The sequence below is a fragment of the Hylobates moloch genome, unplaced genomic scaffold, assembly GCF_009828535.3.
Source record: "Hylobates moloch isolate HMO894 unplaced genomic scaffold, HMol_V3 SCAFFOLD_12, whole genome shotgun sequence".
NCBI classification, from domain to species: Eukaryota; Metazoa; Chordata; class Mammalia; order Primates; family Hylobatidae; genus Hylobates; species Hylobates moloch.
Genome location: NW_026652287.1, coordinates 36,288,937 through 36,310,251, shown reverse-complemented (window position 1 = coordinate 36,310,251; position 21,315 = coordinate 36,288,937). Strand labels below are relative to the sequence as shown.

The window sequence follows — 21,315 nt, the reverse complement described above, 5'->3', positions numbered from 1 at the left end:
TTTCACCTCATCATCAACCAATCCTAACTCTGCTTCCAGCCACGTGGGCTCTTTCTGCGTGGTGGGGGTGACCCAAGCTCCACCTCTTGTTCATCTTACCTCCCAGGACTGTATGTCAATGTCCCTCCTCTAGGATTTCCTTCGTCTTCTAGATCATCACCTTCCCACTCTCAGCTCTCATCACAGCAGTGGTTGGTCGCCTACCTCCCCTATAGACTGGAAGCTTCGTTCGGGCCGTGGGCTTGGCTGTCCTGCTCACCACGGTGTCCATGCCTTGGGCTCAGATGTTTCACAAGAGTTTGTTGAATGAATGTGGGAAAAGGATGGACAGGGGATAGACAGGTGTGGAGGGCAGGCAGACACGGATCCTGAAAGAGACACACAGACCGAACCTGCAGTGGGAAGGGTCGCCAACAGGACCGACTGGCCGGGGCGGAGGGCAGGGCCACGGCTGGCGCGCGCGAGGGGGTAGGAGCAGTAGGCGCGGGAGAGCTGGGCGCTCTCTAGGCTGCGCCTCCGCAGGGGGCGCCCGTGGCCCGGGGCGTGGCCTCGCGCAGCCCCGCCCTCCTCGCCGGCGCCAGGGCAGGCGGGCGGCTGGCAGCTGTGGCGCCGACATGGCTGCGCTGGTGGAGCCGCTGGGGCTGGAGCGGGGTAAGCGCGCGCCAGGGGGCCCTGCCCACCTGGGCCGCGGCCTGCATACCCAGCCTCCGGTCCCCGCCCTTCCCGGGTCAGGCCAGTGCGGGTGGGCCAGCGGATCCGGCGGGGGTGGGCGGGGCGGGGCAGGCGCCGGGGCCGGGCGGTCGCGGGGTGTGGGAGGCTCCCTGGGCGCGGGCCGGGGCGGGGGGCGCCCGCCTTACACCCCGGCCTGTGGAGGGGTCCCGGGGCCGCAGGGCCGCTGGTGGCGGTCTCTCCTGCGCCACCCTGGACTCTGCGGGGTGTCCGACTAGGCTTCGGCCGTCCTCCCCGGACTGCGCGCTCGGCCTCACTCCGCCGCTCTCCTTGCTTCTCTGCGTCTCGGGGTTTCTGACACTCGGGGTATCTGCGCCCCGCCCCCGCCCCGCAGACGTGTCCCGGGCAGTTGAGCTCCTCGAGCGGCTCCAGCGCAGCGGGGAGCTGCCCCCGCAGAAGCTGCAGGCCCTCCAGCGAGTCCTGCAGAGCCGCTTCTGCTCCGCTATCCGAGAGGTGAGGGGCGCGCGGCGCAGGGGCGCGAGCTGGTGGCCACCGTCCTCCTCCTCCTCTTTGTCGTGAGCCCGGGGACTACGCCTCCCGGCAGCTCCCGAGGCGGCCCGCCTTGGGGTGCCAACGCTTCAGTTCAGGGGTTCTTCGGGAGTTGTAGTTTCCTCAGGCTCCTGTTGCGGGGGCGGGGCGGATCCTTGCGTGGTAGCGGGAGAGGGTCTAGAGGCCCGAACTCCTGCGTCCAGGGCTGGAGGAGCTGGCTGCTCCCTGATGTCGCTGCCTCCTCACCCAGGTGTATGAGCAGCTTTATGACACGCTGGACATCACCGGCAGCGCCGAGATCCGAGCCCATGCCACAGCCAAGGTGGGCCCCACACCCCATTGCTCCTGGTGTCTATTTAACTGCCTGGTCGAACTCAGTATCTCCTTCATGCCAGTCATTTCTGTTTCCTCCCTCATGATTTTTGCTACATCTATGTGGCACCCTTACTATTATTAAATAATCGCACATTTTTAACTTAAATGTCATACTGAGGCGTCTTTAGCAACTGCAAATGGAAACAGTATGGCATGGCTGGCTAGAAGATAACCTTCAACATCTGCACAGTGCAAACCAGGAAAGTCATGGCGCTCTGACCTCTCACTGCACAATAGTTAGATGCTGCTACCTCTTGCTGCTGTCCGGAGGCTCGGATCTCCCTCCAGGCCTGGCTTCTCTCTGTTTAAAAGTAAGACTGAGGCCAGGCACGGTGGCTCATGCCTGTAATCCCAACACTTTGGGAGGCCGAGGCAGGTGGATCAGTTGAGGTCAGGAGTTCGAGACCAGCCTGGCCAACATGGTGAAACCCCGTCTCTACAGAAATTAAAAAAAAAAAAAAATTAGCCGAGCGTGGTGGCGGGTGCCTGTAATCCCAGCTGGATTACAACTCGGGAGGCTGAGACAGGAGAATCGCTTGAACCCAGGAGGCCGAGGTTGCAGTGAGCCGGAGATCCTGCCATTGCACTCCAGCCTGGGCGACAGAGTGAGACTTCATCTCCAAAAAAAAAGATTGGCAAGTATGGGGTATTCAAGACACACATCAAATGGACACTTTCTCTTGCAAGTGAACAGAAAGAGATGCACAGTCATTACAGGGGGATCTTGCATTGTGCCATGGCAAGTGTCCCATGCTTGGGGATAGTAACCCAGGCTAAATCGCTGTCCTTGGTCCAGATCCCCCACCCCAGCCTTCATGTCCACCTGGAAGGGACCCTCATCTTCAGTCACTTTCTCTCTCCCAGGCCACAGTGGCTGCCTTCACAGCCAGCGAGGGCCACGCACATCCCAGGGTAGTGGAGCTACCCAAGACGGATGAGGGCCTAGGCTTCAACATCATGGGTGGCAAAGAGCAAAACTCGCCCATCTACATCTCCCGGGTCATCCCAGGGGGTGTGGCTGACCGCCATGGAGGCCTCAAGCGTGGGGATCAACTATTGTCGGTGAACGGTGTGGTGAGTGGAGGGCTGAGGCAGGACTGGGGGAACACAGTCTGTCTAAGGTAGCATAGCCCCTGCTTTTGACATTCGCTCAACACACACTGAGTGCTGTCTCTATGGCTAGCCCTGTGCTGGGCAATGTTACAGACCCTGAGAGATGTTGGCCTCAGCTCCCTACACTCAACCTTCCCTCTCTGGGGAGGGCAGTAGGCCCCGGCTGAAATAGTCCTAATCCAGAGACATAATAATGAGGAAGTGCAAGGTATTGTGACAGCCTAGATGTGGCACCAGGCCAGCATAGATACAGGAAAGTTTTGCAGAGTAAGGGACATTTGGGTTGGATGTTAAAGGATGAGTAGGAGTTCTCCAGGCACACAAGGTATAGGGTGTTCCTGCTGAGGGTACTGTAGGTGAGGATACTGACTTGGTATACCTCTGAGCTGAAAAGAAAGGGCTTAGTTCTGATGGAGGTCTGGGGCATGCAGGTAATTAAAATCACGGTGGTTAGGCTGGGTGCAGTGGCTCACACCTGTAATGCCAGCACTTTGGGAGGCTGAGGCACGTGGATCACTTGAGGTCAGGAGTTCAAGACCAGCCTGGCCAACATGGTGAAACCCCGTCTCTACTAAAAATAAAAAATTAGCCAGGTGTGGTGGCAGGCACCTGTAATCCCAGCTACTTGGGAGGCTGAGGCAGGAGAATCGTTTGAACATGGGAGGCAGAGGTTGCAGTGAGCTGAGATAGCACCACTGCACTCCAGCGTGGGTGACAGAGTGAGACTCCCTCTCAAAAAAAAAAAAAAAATCACTGTGGTTAGAGTTGAGGGAAGCACAACTGGAGAGGTGGCTGGGGTCAGCCATACAGGACCTGAGTGCCAGCCTGAGAAGCTGGGACTTTGTCCCATGGGTGCTGGGGAGCTATGGGAGGGGTGAGCCAGGGATAAGCTCAGCTTGCAGGTGCAGAAGGACCCCTCTGGGACTCTATGGGAGATGAACTGAGGGGAGAGACTAGAAGCCAGGCCAGGGAGGAGGCTGGGGTAAGAGTCCAGAAAAGAGAGGACAAGGCCTGAGCTGGCCCAGGGCTGTGGGGACAAAGAGGGAGTCAAGGCAGGTGGGCATTAGTGGGCTGTGGGCAGGGAGGCCACAAAGATGGGTCTGGATGTTTGGCCAGGGACTGAGGGAACACGGGGCTATCCCTGACATGGGAATCCTGGGAGGTTTTGGAGGAGGACACTGAACCAGGAGTTAATGACTCTCCCACGGGAAGGACATGAAGCATTGGCATCTCAGGGCTGGCACCAGGCTCACTAGCAGTGGGTCCCATCTCCCAGTGGGGGCTGGACGAAGGCAGGGGGCCCCAGGCTCAGTTGTCTGTGTTGGGCTCTGCAGAGCGTTGAGGGTGAGCAGCATGAGAAGGCGGTGGAGCTGCTGAAGGCGGCCCAGGGCTCGGTGAAGCTGGTTGTCCGTTACACGCCGCGCGTGCTGGAGGAGATGGAGGCCCGGTTCGAGAAGATGCGCTCTGCCCGCCGGCGCCAACAGCATCAGAGCTACTCGTGAGCCCCTGGGTCACCACACCCCTGGGGCCTCCACTGGCTCCCTTTAACCCCAGGCTCCCAAACCAGGCCAATGCTTCCTGGATCTTCCAGCCCTGGCCCCTCCTCTGGGATCCTGACCCTTGACCCAGGCTCTCACCCCAGGCTAGTCTGGCCAAATCCCCTGGGGAGCCCTTAGCTTCCTTCCATCCCAAGATATGGAACCTACTGTGGCTGGGATCCTTCAGCCCACTTCCCTGGGCCCTTGCCTCTGCAACCCCAGTCCTGCCTCTCATCTACCCGGAGGCTCCCTGATCCCGGGTCCCTTCTCCACCCCCCTTGCAGGTCCTTGGAGTCTCGAGGTTGAAACCACAGATCTGGACGTTCACGTGCACTCTCTTCCTGTACAGTATTTATTGTCCCTGGCACTTTATTTAAAGATATTTGACCCTCACTGAGTGTCTGTGTGTCTGTTCTGCATCCCTGGGTTGGTGTCTTGAGATGTGGAGGGAATGCGAGGAGCTGAGGTCAGGCCAAGCCCTCGAGAAGCCTTTTCCAGAGTCTGAGAACAGAGGTTAAGACCTCTCCCTAGGTCTGAAGGCAGAGACAGGCCGGCTTCCAAGAGACTAGTCCGAGGGCGGAGGCCGGGACCCAGTCTGGGTCTGAGTGCTGGGGCAGAACTGAGGACAACGCCGCCTACCCTTAAGAGCGTCTGAGGGCGAAGGCCAAGTCCCTTCCTCCAGAGTCCTGAAACGCAGCCGGAGCCAGTGGGCGGCCTCTGTGTGGGCGGGGTGGAGCAAACCATTAGCCTCGTCCGCCGGGGGAACCCTGCAGGCCGCACTACTGTCTGCGTGGGAGTCGCGGGTGGGGGTGCCGCGTGCAGTTCCCGAGGCAGGCGCAGGGGTGCAGAATGAGGTGCCCTCGCCCACCGGGTGCTCACTCCACCTTCCAACCAGAGCGCGTCTTTCCGGAAGCTGCCCCCGCCTTGAAATCCAACCTTTAGCCCCATCCCGCTGCCCGCCCAGCCCTCGTGTCCCGTGCGGCGCGAGGGCTAGTGCGCGCCACTGCCGGCAGCCGGGGTCGCGACTCGCGTTCCACGCCGCGCGCTACTCGCTCCAGGTGACATCATCCCCCTGCCGGGCTCCGCCTCCCGCCCCAGCCGCCGCACGCCGCGCGCCTATTGGTAGATGCACCTTTTGCCCCGCCTCTCGCTCTCCGCCCGCGCGACCCCTCCCGGTCGGTGTGGAGGCGGGGTCTAGTCGCCGGCCGGCGCCGACGCTTTCTTCCATTGGCCGCTCGTCGCCGTCTGTCAGTCTCCTGTTAAAGGGGCCACGACCGCCCGGGAGCCGTGGGGGGGAGGGGGAGGGAGGAGGAATTTTTTTGGGGGGGAAGGTGGGATTTGGGGGGCGCTGGTGGGCACCCCTGTATCTGGCGGCTGCGGCCTCGCGGGGGGAGGCTGATCGGTGACAGGGGCAGGGGGCTATTTTGGGGGTAGAAGGCAGTGAGAGCGTGAGGGGGAGGGGGTCCCCAGCGCCCAAGCCCGAGCCAGAGACGCGGAGCCCGCGCGAGCGTCGGAGACAGGGCTCCAGGGCTCCGAAGCGACAGAGCCGGGCCCCGGCCGCTGCCAGGGGCCCCGCCCGGCCCCCCCACTCCACCCCACGTCCCTCCTGCAGCCCAGCTCCGCCCGCAGCCGCCGCGGACCAGGCAGGTAAGAGCCCGGCCCGGCCCTCCTGGCAGCGCCCACCCCGGGGACCCCTTGGCGAGCCTCCCCCGCCTCCCCGAGATCCCGGATTCCCTTCCTCATCCCAGGGGACCCCCGAGCCCAGATTTCACAGCCCAACCCCGGGGACTCAGGCGTGCCCCTCCCGGCGCCCAGAGTCCCCGACCGAACCCTAGAATCCCGGGCGCACCGCCGCCTCGCGCCTCCTCCAGGGCCCAGGAGCTTGGATTTCCCGGTCCGGCCCCGGGACCCCTCTAGAGCCTAGATTCCCCTTCCTGACCCTGTCCTGGGAGCTCCAGACATCCGCCGCGGCGGTGCCAGACTCCCCAGGCGCGTCCGCATCGTCCCCGCTTCGCACACTCCGTCTCCCGTCGCCAGCCTCGGGCTTGCACAGCCGGCCGCGTCCCACGGTCCAAGCAGGCTCGGCGGCCGCCCTGGACACAGGCCCGCTCTGGAGCTGTCCATGGTCAGCGCGCTCGGCAGCCTCGCCTCCCCCCACCTCCCGCCGCCGCCACTAGGGAGGGCCCCGCAGGCAGCGCGGGGATCCCCCCCGCCGCGCCTTTGACCCGGGAATACCCGGGCCCTCCCCGACCCGGGCGCCCCAGCCTCTGGGTTCTGCCGGCCAGGCTCGTGGCCCCGTCCTCGGCACCCCGGGTTCCTGGGACTCCAGCTGCTCCCTGAGGATCCAGGGCTTCTGAATTTTCCTGTTCTGGTCGCCGTGGGGACCATGGCATCCGGGCATGCAGCTCCCACCCCGTTCGGGAAGCCTGCCCGTGTCTACACCTCTGCTGGCCCCAGGTGGTAGCCCTCACCCCGTCAGAACCTAGGAATCCTGTTCCCCAGCGTTTGCTCTGCTTAGAACCCCGTTCAACAGCCTCTGTGCCCTGCAGACACACAGACTTAGCCTCCTGGCACCCAGCATCTGCTCCCTGAGGCACTCAGGCGCCATGACTCGCTTCCTTTGGGGGACCTGGAATGTGATTCTCAATGCAGTTCTCTGACTTATGTTCACACTCCCCCTTGGGGACCTAAATGTCTTGGTCCCAGTCTTGTATCCCCTCAGGGACCCAGGAGTTCAGACCCCAGCTTCTGTACTGCCCACCAGCTTTTACTGAGGCTGTCTGCCTCAACCCTCTCTCCAAACAAGACCTCAGGCTCTCACCTTCCAATCCCCCATCATTTATCTCCACAAGCATTCAGAAGTCCAGGCTCCCAGCTCTGTCCACTGCCCTCCCCAGCAGGTATCTAGTTTCTCAGCTCTCACTTTTAGGAACTAGGTCTTCACAGCCTCATCACTCTGCCCCATCAACTTCACATCTCCTGTGGCCTTAACAAACCCCTGTCTCATCCTCATGTCACCCCAGGTGGTGGGGTTCAGGACTCTCTACTCTTTCCCCTAAGACGCAGATTGTTGAGATGTTTCTAGCAGTCCATCGCCCCCTGAGGCTCAGATGAGTTCCCATTCTCCAAGTACACTCTCCCAGGCCAATGAGCCGAACACACATCACCTCCTCCAGATGTATTCTGTGGCCTGGGCTCATAAGGAGAATCTAGAAGCTACCTGCTGCCATACAAATTTCTTTCTTTCTTTCTATTTTTTTGAAACAAGGTCTCTGTTGCCCAGGCTGGAGTGCAGTGGCACAGCCACAGCTCACTGCAGCCTCCACCTCCTGGGCTCAGGTGATCTTCCCACCTTAGCCTCCTGCGTAGTTGGGACCACGGGCACTCACCACCAGGCCTGGCTAATTAAAAAAAATTTTTTTGGCCAGGCGCGGTGGCTCATGCCAGTAATCCCAGCACTTCGGGAGGCTGAAGCGGGTGGATCACCTGAGGTCAGGATTTTGAGACCAGCCTGGCCAACATGGAGAAACCCTGTCTCTACTAAAAATACAGAATTAGCCAGGCGTGGTGGCACATGCCTATAATCCCAGCTACTCAGGAGGCTGAGGCAGGAGAGTCGCTTGAACCCTGGAGGCGGAGGTTGCATTGAGCTGAGATCGCGCCACTGCATTCCAGCCTGAACAACAAGAGCGAAAGTCCGTCTCAAAAAAAATTTTTATTTTATTTTATTTTTAAATTTTTTGTAGAGATGGGGGTTTCGCCATGTTGCCCAGACTGGTCTGAAACTCCTAGGCTCAAGCGATCCTTCTCCGTCGGCTCCCAAAAGTGCTGGGATTACAGGCATGGCCATCGTGCCTGGCCCGGCCACATTTCTTGTCGCACATGTGCTCTTGCATTGCTCCATGTTCTAGATTCCTTCTAAACACAAGAACACTCCCAGTTGATGTCTGTTCTGTGTTCCATTTTCATTCCAGGCATGGTCTGAGTTCTAGGCCAGATGCCAAATTTTTTTTTTTTTTTTTTTGAGACGGAGTTTCACTCTTGTTGCCCAGGCTGGAGTGCAATGGTGCGATCTTGGCTCACCACAACCTCTGCCTCCCGCGTTCAAGCGATTCTCCTGCCTCAGCCTCCTGAGCAGCTGGGATTACAGCCGCCTACCACCATGCCCAGCTAATTTTTTGGATTTTTAGTAGAGATGGGTGTTTTTCCATATTGGTCAGACTAGTCTCGAGTTCCCAACCTCAGGTGATCACCTGCCTTGGCCTCCCTAAGTGCTGGGATTATAGGCATGAGCCCCTGTGCCCAGCCTTTGTTTCTTTCAAATATTTAGATAAGACCCCTGAGCCAGATTCTGATCCCACCATATCCTCAGACATGTTCCAAAGTTCTAACAACCAGTCCTTCCTTCTTTGCTAAATGGTCATTTCAAGTGTGTTCCCGGTTTCAGCCATGTTGTTCTAGATTCCATTCTCTTCCCAGGAGCAATCTAACTTCTAAGATGTGTGTGTTCCAAGTATGCACTCTAGGCTCCCTAATTCGTGCCATTGATTCTAGAATGCCCTTCCCTGTTTCCCTGTTTTAGGATCTAAGGAAGTTCTATCTAATTGCACATTCTTTTTTGTTGTTGTTGTTTAGTTTTTTTTGTTTTGTTTTGTTTTTTTTTGAGACGGAGTCTCGCTGTGTCTCCCAGGCTGGAGTGCAGTGGCGTGATCTCGGCTCACTGCAAGCTCTGCCTTCCAGGTTCACGCCATTCTCCTGCCTCAACCTCCCAAGTAGCTGGGACTACAGGTGCCTGCCACCACGCCCAGCTAATTTTTTGTATTTTTAGTAGAGACGGGGTATCACCATGTTAGCCAGGAGGGTCTTGATCTGTTAACCTCGTGATCCGCCTGCCTCGGCCTCCCAAAGTGTTGGGATTACAGGCAGGAGCCACCATGCCTGGCCTGTTGTTTAGTTTTTATTTTATTTTTGAGACGGAGTCTCGCTGTGTCACCCAGGCTGGAGTGCAGTGGTACGATCTCAGCTCACTGCAACCTCTGCCTCCCGGGTTCAAGCAATTCTCCTGCCTCAGCCTCCCAAGTAGCTGGGACTACAGGCACATGCCACCATGCCTGGCTAATTTTTTTTTTTTTGTATTTTTAGTAGAGACAGGGTTTTGCCATGTTGGCCAGGCTGGTCTCGAACTCCCGACCTCAAGTGATCCCCCTCCTGCCTCCCAAAGTGCTGGGATTACAGGTGTGAGCCACCACACCTGGCCTGTTATTGTTGTTTAGACATTGGATCTCATTATGTTACTGAGGTGATCCTCTCACCTTGGCCTTCCAAAGTGCTGGAATTACAAACATGAGCCACTGTGCCTGGCCCTAATTTCACATTCTTTTTTATTTTTATTTTTTTTTTGAGACTGAGTCTCACTCTGTTGCCCAGGTCGGAGTGCAGTGACGCAATCCTGGCTCACTGCAACCTCCACCTCCTGTGTTCAAGCAAATTCTCCTGCCTCAGCCCCTCGAGGAGCTGGGATTACAGGTGTGTACCACCACGCCTGGCTAATTTTTTGTGTTTTTAGTAGAGACGGGATTTCACCATGTTGGCTAGGCTGGTCTCGAAATCCTGACCTCAAATGATCCACCCGGCTCAGCCTCCCAAAATGCTGGGATTACAGGCGTGAACCACCGCACCCGGCCTCATATTCTTAAACGTAAAAGATTCCCAGTGAAGTGTTCTACATAATGTTTTCCTTCCCCTGGTTCTAGGTTCTAGGCCCATTCATTTTCTGTCATTTTTTCCCCAGTGCAGCCTTAGTTTAGAACTTGTCCCCTGGTGGATTGTGGGTTTTCTCCTCCATCTGCCACTTTGGCATTCTAAGCTTGTTCTAGGCTCTCTCTTCTGGAGCCTTCAGCCTAGAAATGTCCTTATTTCCAGAACAGCCCCCCTCCTTTGCCAGCTCAGTCTTTATTCCAGGAAATGCTCAATTCTCAACATGCATCCTTTTGATCCCTCCCCTTCCCCACCCTATAGACAATTCTAAGTTCCAAGCAAACTCTTAGACACATGATAAAACCAAGGATGTGACTCCTGCTATATTCTTTTTTAAAAATGTAATTAAATTTTTAAAAATCTATTTATTTATTTATTTTGAAACCAGGTTATGAGACTGGTTAATTTTTGTATTTTTTTGTAGAGACGGGGTTTCGCCATGTTTCCCAGGCTGGTCTCAAACCTCTGGGCTCGAGCGATCCTCCCACCTTGGCCTCCCATAAGTGCTGGGATTACAGGCATGAGCCACTGCGCTCGGCCCCCTGCTATATTCTGTGTTATACCTTTATCCCTAGCAGGTTCTGAGTTCTAGATTTTTTTTTTTTTTTTTTTTTTTTTTGAGATGGAGTCTTGCTCTGCCGCCCAGGCTGGAGCGCAGTGGTGTGATCTCAGCTCACTGCAAGCTCCGCCTCCTGGGTTCAGGCCATTCTCCTGCCTCAGCCTCCCGAGTAGCTGGGACTACAGGTGTCCGCCCCTGCGCCCCGATAATTTTTTGTATTTTTAGTAGAGGCGGAGTTTCACCGTGGTCTCGATCTCCTGACCTCGTGATCCGCCCGCCTCAGCCTCCCGAAGTGCTGGGATTACAGGCATGAGCCTCCGCCCCTGGCCCCCTGCTATATTCTGTGTTATACCTTCATCCTTAGCAGGTTCTGAGTTCTAGATTTTATCTGCTGACTATGTTTGTTATGTGTTGCATTAGGTATATTAATGGGTGTCGTTAAGTATGTGGGTTTCTGGGGTGACCTGGACACTAAGTTATTGGGTTGCTCTTGGCTGGTTCTAGATTATAGGCTTCAGAACTTAGTTCTAGATTACTCTACTTAGTCATATGAGCGGTTCTTACCCCAAGCCATTGAAAGCGTGGAAGCATACGTCTATTTCCCACCCTGTACTGTGCATAGTAACCTTCTAGGTTCTATGTCCAGCCTTGCTGTGTTTTTTATTTCCTTCTCGGTGAATTTAAGGCTCTGGAACAGCCTCCCCAAAACATCTGTGTTGCATCGTCAGAGTGGATTGCTGGTTTTAGATATCATGTTGGGGCTGGGCGCGGTGGCTCATGCCTATAATCTCAGCACTTTGGGAGGCCGAGGCGGGTGGATCACGAGGTCAGGAGATTGAGCTCATCCTGGCTAACACGGTGAAACCCGTCTCTACTAAACATACAAAAAATAATTAGCCGGGCGTGGCGGCACGAGCCTGTAGTCGCAGTTACTTGGGAAGCTGAGGCAGCAGAATCGCTTGAACCCTGGAGGCAGAGGTTGCAGTTGGCCGAGATTGCGCCAGTGCACTCCAGCCTGGGGGATAGAGTGAGACTCCGTCTCAAAAAAAAAAAAAAAAAAAAAAAAAAAAGATATCATGTTGGTTTTTGGCCTATGGCTGGCTTGCCCTCTTAGAATCGTTTTCCTGAATCTTTCCACTGAGTGCTGGGATTCGCCTGCCTAGATTCTCAGATGCACCACCTCAAACAGCCAAGGGGACAGGAACCCAGCTGCCTCCTCTCCCAGGGCCCACGGTCCTCAGGCCCTCCTCTCCTCACAGAAGTCCAAGGCCCCAGTCCCAGGCTTTGGACACAGTCCGCGTATTGGGCGGGGCTGGGAATTATCCACGCTCAGAACCGGTTATGCGTTGCCCGCAGGGGGAGAAGGAAAAGAAGGAACTGAGTGAAAGTCCCTCCTGCTTTCGGCCGGGCCAGCTGGACCCGTCGGACCTGATGTGTGTGGAGGGAGCGGTTCAGGAGGCCTGGCTTCATCTCCGCCCTGCCCCTGGCTCCAGGGACCCAAGTCCCGCCTTCCTGCCACAGAAACCCCGCCCCTTCCTTGTCCCCCGCCCTTGGGTATAGCCTCAAGAGGGCTGGGGCTGGGGTTGGTGGGAGCGTCCCAGAACTCCTGGGTCCTGGAGGAGGAGCTGTGCACGCAGGGGCCTGGGGGAGGAGGAGCCTCAAGCCTGGGACTTCTGGGTCTAAGCGAGGAAGCTGAGAGCCCAGACTTGTCTCTTAGGGGAGGAGAGGGGTGCAGTCTCCGACTCCTGGGAATGGGGAGGTGGGGGCTGGAGGCGCAGGCTCCTGGGGTCTGAGGGATGAAAGGGACTGGGTCTTATACTCCTGTGACCTGAGGGAGGCGGGAGCTAGTTCTTGGACTTCCTGGTCGTGAAGAGGGTGAAGAAGTGACGAGCATGGTCCTGGCCATACTGGTTTTTTTTTTTTTTTTTTTAAATGGGGTCTGTCTATATCGCCAGGCTGGAGTGCAGTGGCGCCATCTCGGCTCACTGCAACCTCTGCCTCCCGGGTTCAAGCGATTCTTCTGCCTCAGCCTCCTGAGTAGCTGGGACTACAGGTGCGTGCCACCACGCCAAGCTAATTTTTGTATTTTTAGTAGAGATGGGGTTTCACCATGTTGGCCAGGCTGGTCTCGATGTCTTGACCTCGCGATCTGCCGGCCTCAGCCTCCCAAAGTGCTGGGATTACAGGCGTGAGCCACCATGCCCAGCCGTTACTGTTTTTTTTTTTGAAACGGAGTCTCACTCTGTTGCCCATGCCCAGGCCGGAGTTCAGTGGTGCTATCTCGGCTCACTCTAACCTCCACCTCCCGGGTTCAAGCGATTCTCGTGCCTCAGCCTCCCCAGTGGCTGGGATTACAGGCACATGCCACCATGCCCGGCTAATTTTTTTTTGTATTTTTAGTAGAGATGGGGTCACCATGTTGGCCAGCCTGGTCTTGAACTCCTGACCTCAAGTGATCTACCCATCTCGGCCTCCCAAAGTGCTAGGATTACAGGCATGAGCCACTGCGCCCAGTCCTGGCCTTGCTTTTTTTTTTTCTTTTCCCAAATGGAGTGGGTCTTTAGATTCTTTTTTTTTTTTTTTTTTTTTGAGACGGAGTCTTGCTCTGTTGCCCAGGCTGGAGTGCAGTGGCACGATCTCGGCTCACTGCAAGCTCCGCCTCCCGGGTTCATGCCATTCTCCTGCCTCAGCCTCCCGCGTAGCTGGGACTACAGGCGCCTGCCATCACGCCCGGCTAATTTTTTTTGTATTTTTAGTAGAGATGGGGTTTCACCGTGTTAGCCAGGATGGTCTCGATCTCCTGACCTTGTGATCCGCCCGCCTCGGCCTCCCAAAGTGCTGGGATTACAGGCGTGAGCCACCGCGCCCGGCCGGGTCTTTAGATTCTTAGGGAGCCGGGGTCCAGATTTCTGGGAAATTGAAGGAGGCAGGAGTTGGGCTGGCTAGTAGGTGAGACCAACCCTGTGACATTATACAGGTAACCACATCCTAGTGACGTAATCCTGGGTCCCTGGCCCTGTGGCCTTCTTAAGGCATGGTTCTGGTCTGGGCCTCAGTTTTCCTACCCATGCAGTGGGTTGAGGGGGATTCTCAGTAGAGCCAGAATAGGTAGAGACTTGATTTTCTCCACATTCACTCATACGATGCCAGGGTCACCCAGCTTTGGTTCCTTTGAGTGGGCTAGGCTTAGGTTTGCTGCCAGTGTATGTTGGAGTCTGACCTCGGTTTTCCCAAATCCTCTCACCCAGGTAGCCAGGACTGTTTTCCTAAGAGCAATGGCACAGGCACAGTGGCATACTTTGGGATGCTGAGGCAGGAGGATCCCTTGAGTCCAGGAGTGAGACCTCGTCTCTACAAAAAAAAAAAAAAAAAAAAAAAAAAAAGTCAGGCGCCGTGGCTCATGCCTGTAATCCCAGCACTTTGGGAGGCCAAGGCAGGCAGATCACGAGGTCAGGAATTCAAGACCAGCCTAGCCAACATGGTGAAACCCTGTCTCTACTAAAAATACAAAAATTAGCGGGCATGGTGGCGGGTTCCTGTAATCCCAGCTACTCGGGAGGCTGAGGGAGGAGAATTGCTTGAACCGGGACCCGGGAGGTGGAGGCTGCAGTGAGCCGAGATCGCATCACTACACTCCAGCCTGGGTGACAGATCACTCCAGCTCAAAAAGAAAAAAAAAAAAAAAAAAAGAAAGTAGGGAAAGGAAAAGAAAAGAAAAGAAAAGAAAAAAATTAGCCAGGTATGGTGGCGCGTGCCTGTAGTCGCAGCTACTCAGGAGGCTGAGTTGGGAGGACTGCTTGAGTCTGGGTCGTTCAGGCTGCTGTGGGCCGTGATCGCGCCACTGAACTCCAGCCTGGGCGACAGAGTGAGACCCTGTTAAAAAAAAAAAAAATAGGCCTCAGTTTCCTCTGGCAGCACCTGGTGGCCAATCTTTGGTTTCCCTAGTGGAGTGACAGGTGGCGGTGCCTATTTCCCTGTGTCATGATCACACTGCCTGGGCTTCAGTTTCTTCTGTGCAGTGCTTGGTTTGCCCCTATTTCCCCTACGTGGTATCCGAGTGGCCATGCCTCAGTTTCTCTGTTGTGCCTTGACAAGGCTGGTCTGTTCCTTGCCCTCCCCGCCCCGTAGGCCCGCACCGCCGCCATGATGTGCGAGGTGATGCCCACCATCAGCGAGGATGGCCGGCGGGGCTCGGCGCTGGGCCCAGACGAGGCGGGCGGGGAACTGGAGCGCCTCATGGTCACGATGCTCACGGAGCGCGAGCGCCTGCTGGAGACGCTGCGCGAGGCACAAGACGGGTTGGCTACAGCGCAGCTGCGGCTGCGCGAGCTCGGCCACGAGAAGGACTCGCTGCAGCGCCAGCTCAGCATCGCGCTGCCCCAGGTCTGGGCGGGATCGGGGCGGGGCCTGAGGGGGCGGGGCCTCGGCGGAGAAGGCGGTCCGGAAGGGGCCGGGCTTGGCGCCTGAAAGGGAGGAGTCTGGGCGAGGCTTGCCGTTAATGGGCGGGGCCTGAGTGGCAAGGGACAGCGGGACTTAGCAGGGAGGGCGGGACCTTCAAACTTCCAGTCCCAGGGAATGAAGGAGACAGGGAAAGGATTGGGCTGAATGTCCAGATCCTGCCAATGTCCGGACAGGAGTTTGCAGCTCTGACGAAGGAGCTGAACTTATGTCGGGAGCAGCTGCTGGAGAGGGAGGAAGAGATTGCAGAGCTGAAGGCGGAACGGAACAACACGCGGGTGAGGGGTGTTGAGGGCGGGGCCTAAGTGGGGGCGGGGCCTCGTGGTGTTGAAGTGGGGGGCGGGGCCTCGCAGTGTTGCAGCGTGACCCATTTTTTTTCCCCATCTCGCCTTTCTGGTCCTCTTCCCTGCTCCCACTTCCTGGCTGGTCTCCCACTCTGGTCCCACTCCTTCCCTGTCTCCATAACTTTTCTCTCTTCTGTACCACCGCTTCCTTGACCCCGACCTCCTCTCTTTTCCTGACCTGTCTCTCTCGGTGCTCCTTTATATGGCTCCATCTTTTCCTCCATGTGTCCGCCCTACCTGTCACCCTTTTTCTCAACTCTGCCCCTTTTCCCTTGCCTCTTTTCCTTGACCCCATGTCGTGTGCCTGTAGCTGCTCCTGGAACACCTGGAGTGCCTGGTGTCCAGGCACGAGAGGTCACTGCGCATGACCGTGGTGAAGCGCCAGGCCCAGTCCCCGGGTGGGGTCTCCTCGGAGGTAGAAGTGCTCAAGGCTCTAAAGTCTCTCTTCGAGCACCACAAGGCCCTGGATGAGAAGGTATGGGAATTAGAAGAGCAGGGGTGGAGAATGGAAACCCATAGTTGACTGGGGCTGTTCTGAGTGGGAGAGATTCTGGCCGTGATTGGTTGGGGATGTTCTGAGTTGGAAGAATGTTGACTGTGATTGATTGGGACAGGATACGTAGACTGGGACCTGACTGGTTTGATAGCAGAAAAATAAACCAGGATGGGGGCTACCAGTGGATGGGACAGACTGGATAGCTGGTTGGGGCTGCATACCCGTTATGGAGACAGGAACCCCAACGCTGCCCTATCGGATCCGTCCCGGGGTGTTCTGGACCAAGAGCAACTGTCCTAAATTGGGTCTGGTCTCCAGCTGACTGTTGCCCTGCCCCGATCCCCAGGTTCGGGAGCGGCTGCGGATGGCGCTGGAGCGCGTGGCAGTGCTCGAGGAGGAGCTGGAACTGAGCAATCAGGAGGTGTGGGTGTGGCCAAGAAAGGGAATTTGAATCCAAGGGGAGGGGCCAAGGGGCTGCCCATGGGGCGGAGCCGGTTGGGTGGGTTCCAGAGAGAATCTATTGGGGCGGGACTAGGGCAGACAAGCTATGGGGTTGGACTATGGAGAGAAACCAGTGGGGTTTCTAAGTGGGCACGCATTGCGCAGGGCTACGGGGAGAATCTCCCAGTGAGAGTGAGATTAAAGGTAGAACCAGGGGCTGGGGCTCAGGCTAGGACTAAGGAGGAAGCGACTGAATGGGGAAAAGCGGGGCTAAAGCGGAAACTTTGTCCAGAAGGCTAAGGGGAAGAGTAAGGGTAGACGCCCTCCGTGGTGGCAGCTGAGGAGGGATATAAGGAGGGAGGGGGCCTAAGGGCAAACCGTGGAGTAGGCATGGCCGCAGCACGACCGGAGGCATCTCAGATGGGGCCGCCTATCCCCTTAGAGGGCCAATGCCAGTGAGAACTAGAGCTGGGGGTTCAGGGAGCCCCTGTGCTCTGATTCCCCTTTCACACTTCCAGACTCTGAACCTTCGAGAACAGCTGTCTAGGCGGCGGTCAGGGCTGGAAGAGCCGGGCAAGGATGGGGATGGGCAGGTGAGACATGGAAGTCCCCTCTCCGTGAGCTCCATTCAACTCCCTGACTTTGTGATGGTGTTTGTAATGCTTGGTATAATCCTCATTGGCCCTAAGACGGCTGCACCTCTAAGACTATCACAGAGCTTGGACCTCTGATTCAGGTCACCTAGCTAACTTCTGTGACCTCCTTCTTCACTGACCCCTGTGGACTCTGACCAGCATGATCCTTATTGATCTTTGATCTACATTCAGCTGATTGACTTTCTCCTTGGATTTCCTCTGTGTCTCCGGAGACACTCTGGGATCTGGTCCCTTCCTTCCCTTACTCCAGACTCTTGCCAATGGCCTGGGTCCTGGCGGGGATTCCAACCGGCGCACAGCAGAGCTGGAGGAGGCCCTGGAGCGGCAGCGCGCTGAGGTGTGCCAGCTGCGGGAGCGCCTGGCGGTGCTGTGCCGTCAGATGAGCCAGCTGGAGGAGGAGTTGGGCACCGCGCACCGTGAGCTGGGCAAGGCGGAGGAAGCCAACTCCAAGCTGCAGCGCGACCTCAAGGAGGTGAGGCCCCCAGGGAGGCGGGCTGCCCTCGGTCCCTCGCCTTTCCTCGCTTTTCCGTGGAGCTCTCCCTCGCGCATTGCTCACGAATGGCGGAACCTCGATTCAGTCCACAGGCTGGGTGACTCCTCCTCTTTGAGGTTCAGTTTCCCCAGCTGTGAAAGGAGATGTATGATTCTCATCAGATGGTGAGCCTGTGGCACAGAGTAGGCGCTCCATAACTGCTCGTAATTACTTTGTTACCTAACTTTGGGTCCTTCTCTGGTGCCTCTAAATGGATTTTTTTTTCTTTTGTGAGACAGAGTCTGGCTGTCTCGCCCAGGCTGGAGTGCAGTGGCGCGATCTTGGCTTACTGCCACCTCTGCCTCCCGGGTTCAAGCGATTCTCCTGCCTCAGCCTCCCAAGTAGCTAGAACTACAGGCACTTGCCACCACGCCGGACTTTTTTTTTTTTTTTTTTTTTTCTGTATTTTTAGTAGAGACGGGGTTTCACTATGTTGGCCAGGCTGGTCTTGAACTCTTGATCCGCCCACCTCGGCCTCCCAAACTATTGGGATTACAGTAGTGAGCCACAGCACCCAGCCTCTTTTTTTTTTTTTTTTTTTGAGATGGAGTCTAGCTGTGTCACCCAGGCTGGAGTGCAGTGGCTCGATCTCGGCTCACTGCAACCTCTGCCTCCCAGGTTCAAGCGATTCTCCTGCCTCAGCCTCCCGAGTAGCTGGGACTATAGGTGTGCACCACCACACCTGGCTAATTTTTTTTTTTTTTTGTATCTTCAGTAGAAATGGGGTTTCACCATATTGGCCAGGCTGTTCTCGAACCCCTGACCTCAAGTGATCAGCTCTCCTTGGCTTCCCAAAGTGCTGGGATTACAGGTGTGAGCCACTGCGTCCAGCCTCTAAATGGAATGTTTTGTGGGTATTTCACCCCTTTCTGGCTTAGGCTGCTTTATCCTAACCCCGGTGATCCCAGGGAGCTGCTGGGAAATGTGGACCTGGATTCTTGAAGGCAGTGGATGAGAAAGAAGAGTGAGCACTAGGACTAGCGGGGGCAACATAGCGAGACCCTCTCTCTACTTAAAAAAAAAAAAAAATTAGCCGGGCGTGGTGGTGGGTGCCTTTAGTCCCAGCCACTAGAGAGGCTAAGGCATGCCAGGCGCGGTGGCTCACGCCTGTAATCCCAGCACTTCGGGAGGCCGAGGCGGGTGGATCACGAGGTCAGGAGATCGAGATCATCCTGGCTAACTCGGTGAAACCCCGTCTCTACAAAAAATACAAAAAATTAGCCGGGCGTGGTGGCGGGCGCCTGCAGTCCCGGCTACTAGGGAGGCTGAGGCAGGAGAATCGCGTGAACCCAGGAGGCGGAGCTTGCCGTGAGCCGAGATCGCGCCACTGCACTCCAGCCTGGGCGACAGAGCAAGACTCCGTCTCAAAAAAAAAAAAAAAAAAAAAAAAAGGCTGAGGCATAAGAATCACTTGAGCTTGGGAGGTGGAGGTTGCAGTAAGCCGAGATCCGTACCACTGCACTCCAGCCAGGGTGCTGGTTGCTCACGCCTGTAATCCTAGCACTTTGGGAGTCCAAGGCAAGCAGATCACCTGAGGTCAGGAGTTCAAGACTAGCCTGGTCAACATCGTGAAACCCGCGTCTCTACTGAAAATACAAAAATTAGCCAGGCATGATAGCGGGTGCCTGTAATCCCAGCTACTTGAGAGGCTGAGGCAGGAGAATCCTTTGAACCCAGGAGGTGGAGGTTGCAGTGAGCCAAGATCGCACCACTGCGCTCTAGCCTGGGTGACAGCAAGACTCTCTCTCTCTCAAAAAAAAAAAAAAAAAAAGGGAAAGAGAGAGAGAGACTTCATCTGAGATTTTAAGCCTGGATAGCCGCAGGAGCTATTGGGAAATGTAGCCCCACCACGTGGGCTACCAGATGAGGGTCCATCATCTCCCATGAGAACTTGAAGCACCTCTTTTGGGGTTCTAAGCCCCTGGTACCCTGGTAGCTCTTGAGAGGTGTTGCCTTATAGGTAGAAGGGATCCTTATTTTCCATGAGACCCCAGGACACTTGCTCTTTGATTCTGAGTCTGCTCTATGCCAGAAATTAGTGAGAAATCCAAGGCCTGGGTTTTGAGGAGAGGGCTGGAGTGGAGACTTCACATCCCACAGGCCTCAGATCCTCTGCACCTGGAGGATCTGAGCCTGCAGTGTCCTAGAAGCTCATGGGAGGTGTAGCATCACCATTTTAACTCGCAGGTGGCAGGGACTTAAGATGGGCTAGTCCTGGGAGCTCTTAGCAGGTGTGATACCACCATTCTGACTCCCATGTCAGAGCACTTTGTTTCCCAGGGAAGAAGGGGATGCCCCGTCCTCTCCCCCAGGGGCTCGCAGTCCACGGGGCCCTTTGCCACCTCCGCAGGCGCTGGCGCAGCGGGAAGATATGGAGGAGCGGATTACGACGCTGGAGAAGCGCTACCTGAGCGCCCAGCGCGAGGCCACGTCTCTGCACGACGCCAACGACAAACTGGAGAACGAGTTAGCTAGCAAGGAGTCGCTGTATCGGCAGGTGGGGGCGCAGCCGGGAGGGGCGACGGGGGCGGCGCCGGGGCCCAAGTGACCCAGCCCGTCCCCTCCCCCTGCCTCTCCCTCCCGCAGAGTGAAGAGAAGAGCCGTCAGCTGGCCGAGTGGTTGGACGACGCCAAGCAGAAGCTGCAGCAGACGCTGCAGAAAGCGGAGACCTTGCCCGAGATAGAGGCGCAGCTGGCGCAGCGCGTGGCGGCGCTCAACAAGGTGCGGGGAGGATTCGGGTCGGGGCCTTGCGTGGGGAAGGGGTGGGGCCTAGAGGAGGCGGGGCCGTGAATCTGGAGGGGTGGGAGCGAGGTCAGAACCCTGGATTTGGGGGAAAGGGTGGGGCCTAGGGCCTGGGAAAGGGATAGGACTTGGAATGGGGAGGGCCTGGAGGTTTGCACGGGGGACGGATGGGAGCGGGGTTCTCTATCCTGGACTGAAAGGACGGGTGGCCTGGAATCTGAGAGGGAAGGAACAGGTCCTGAAAAAGTGGACTAGGCGCAGGGGCGGGGCCTGACTCAAAGGTGCAGGGGAGGAGCCTGGCGCTGTGGGGGCGGGGCCTGGCGCTCAGCCTTGGAGGAGGTGGGGCTTGGAGCCTGACTGATCCTGGAAGGGTAAGTCACACGCCATGGGTTCCATCCTCTAGGCTGAGGAACGTCATGGGAATTTCGAGGAGCGGCTTCGGCAGCTGGAGGCCCAGCTGGAAGAGAAGAATCAAGAGCTGCAGCGGGTGAGGGGGCGGAAGACTGCACAGAGGGTGGGGCTTCGAGGCTGGGGCGGAGCTTAATAAGGAGGCTGGGCTGGGCCCGGGGGCGGGGCTTAGAGCAAGGGCGGTGATCTGGGCAGGGTGGGCTTGAGCACGCCCGCCCCGCTCTGCTTTGCGCAGGCCCGGCAGCGGGAGAAGATGAACGATGACCACAATAAGCGGCTGTCCGAGACGGTGGACAAGCTGCTGAGCGAGTCCAACGAGCGCTTGCAGCTTCACCTCAAGGAGCGCATGGGGGCGCTGGAGGAGAAGGTGCGCCGCCTATACAGGACTGCGGGACGCAGAATTCCGGGACTACCTTTTGCTGGAATCCTGGGGCCCCAGGCTTTTCCCTCAGATCTGTTATCGGAGGCCTCCCTCAACCCCGGCATCCTGAGTTGGGCAGCCTTCTCTGCTCTGTTGCCCAGACCGCTTTTTCACCTGTTCTAGACGTTCCAAGAGCCGAATTCTGGGGCACCCATGCCTCGAGTCCTTGACTTTTCCCAAAGCCTCCAACCCCATGGACCTCCAAACCCTGAACCCTCTGAGATTGCACAGGACGTCGCATCCCGGGGCTTCTATCC

General features: G+C 57.0%; 3 protein-coding genes across 5 annotated transcripts in view; 2 read left to right on the top strand and 1 right to left on the bottom strand.

Moving 5' to 3' along the window:
* The first annotated feature begins 542 nt into the window (after positions 1-542).
* On the top strand, positions 543-4,637 carry LIN7B (lin-7 homolog B, crumbs cell polarity complex component). Of its 2 annotated transcripts, XM_032169226.2 has the most exons (6): positions 543-651; positions 1,064-1,182; positions 1,469-1,540; positions 2,458-2,667; positions 4,041-4,204; positions 4,529-4,637. In XM_032169226.2, exons 1-6 carry the CDS (start codon positions 615-617, stop codon positions 4,548-4,550), a joined length of 624 nt encoding a protein of 207 aa, XP_032025117.1. In that variant the 5' UTR covers positions 543-614; the 3' UTR covers positions 4,551-4,637. The 2 variants fall into 2 exon arrangements, with proteins under 2 accessions (XP_032025117.1, XP_032025116.1); XM_032169225.2 differs by lacking the exon at positions 2,458-2,667.
* Positions 4,554-7,601, bottom strand: CUNH19orf73 (chromosome unknown C19orf73 homolog). Its single transcript, XM_032169204.2, has 3 exons — positions 6,184-7,601; positions 5,377-5,500; positions 4,554-4,961 (listed from the first exon to the last, which is right to left on the bottom strand). Exons 1-3 carry the CDS (start codon positions 6,630-6,632, stop codon positions 4,635-4,637), a joined length of 900 nt encoding a protein of 299 aa, XP_032025095.1. The 5' UTR covers positions 6,633-7,601; the 3' UTR covers positions 4,554-4,634.
* The window catches only part of PPFIA3 (PTPRF interacting protein alpha 3), a 32,782-nt gene continuing 16,952 nt past the window's right edge, over positions 5,486-21,315 (top strand). For both annotated transcript variants that reach the window (XM_032169150.2, XM_058425576.1), the window contains exons 1-11: positions 5,486-5,891; positions 14,689-14,943; positions 15,195-15,296; positions 15,673-15,837; positions 16,205-16,279; positions 16,818-16,892; positions 17,206-17,427; positions 19,838-19,984; positions 20,074-20,208; positions 20,633-20,716; positions 20,873-21,004. In XM_032169150.2, coding sequence (XP_032025041.1) covers positions 14,704-14,943; positions 15,195-15,296; positions 15,673-15,837; positions 16,205-16,279; positions 16,818-16,892; positions 17,206-17,427; positions 19,838-19,984; positions 20,074-20,208; positions 20,633-20,716; positions 20,873-21,004 — 1,377 coding nt within the window. In that variant the 5' untranslated portion in view covers positions 5,486-5,891; positions 14,689-14,703. The remainder of the gene's footprint in view (positions 5,892-14,688; positions 14,944-15,194; positions 15,297-15,672; positions 15,838-16,204; positions 16,280-16,817; positions 16,893-17,205; positions 17,428-19,837; positions 19,985-20,073; positions 20,209-20,632; positions 20,717-20,872; positions 21,005-21,315) is intronic.

Coding starts and splice junctions, on each gene's coding strand:
- LIN7B (XM_032169226.2), top strand. CDS start 615: ATGGCTGCGCTGGTGGAGCCGCTGGGGCTGGAGCGGG. Junction 652..1,063: donor GCCGCTGGGGCTGGAGCGGG/GTAAGCGCGCGC, acceptor CCCGCCCCGCAG/ACGTGTCCCGGGCAGTTGAG. Junction 4,205..4,528: donor CAACAGCATCAGAGCTACTC/GTGAGCCCCTGG, acceptor CCCCCCTTGCAG/GTCCTTGGAGTCTCGAGGTT.
- CUNH19orf73 (XM_032169204.2), bottom strand. CDS start 6,632: ATGGTCCCCACGGCGACCAGAACAGGAAAATTCAGAAGCCCTGGATCC. Junction 5,501..6,183: donor TCTGGAGCTCCCAGGACAGG/GTCAGGAAGGGG, acceptor CCCCTTTAACAG/GAGACTGACAGACGGCGACG. Junction 4,962..5,376: donor AGCGAGAGGCGGGGCAAAAG/GTGCATCTACCA, acceptor CCGCCCACACAG/AGGCCGCCCACTGGCTCCGG.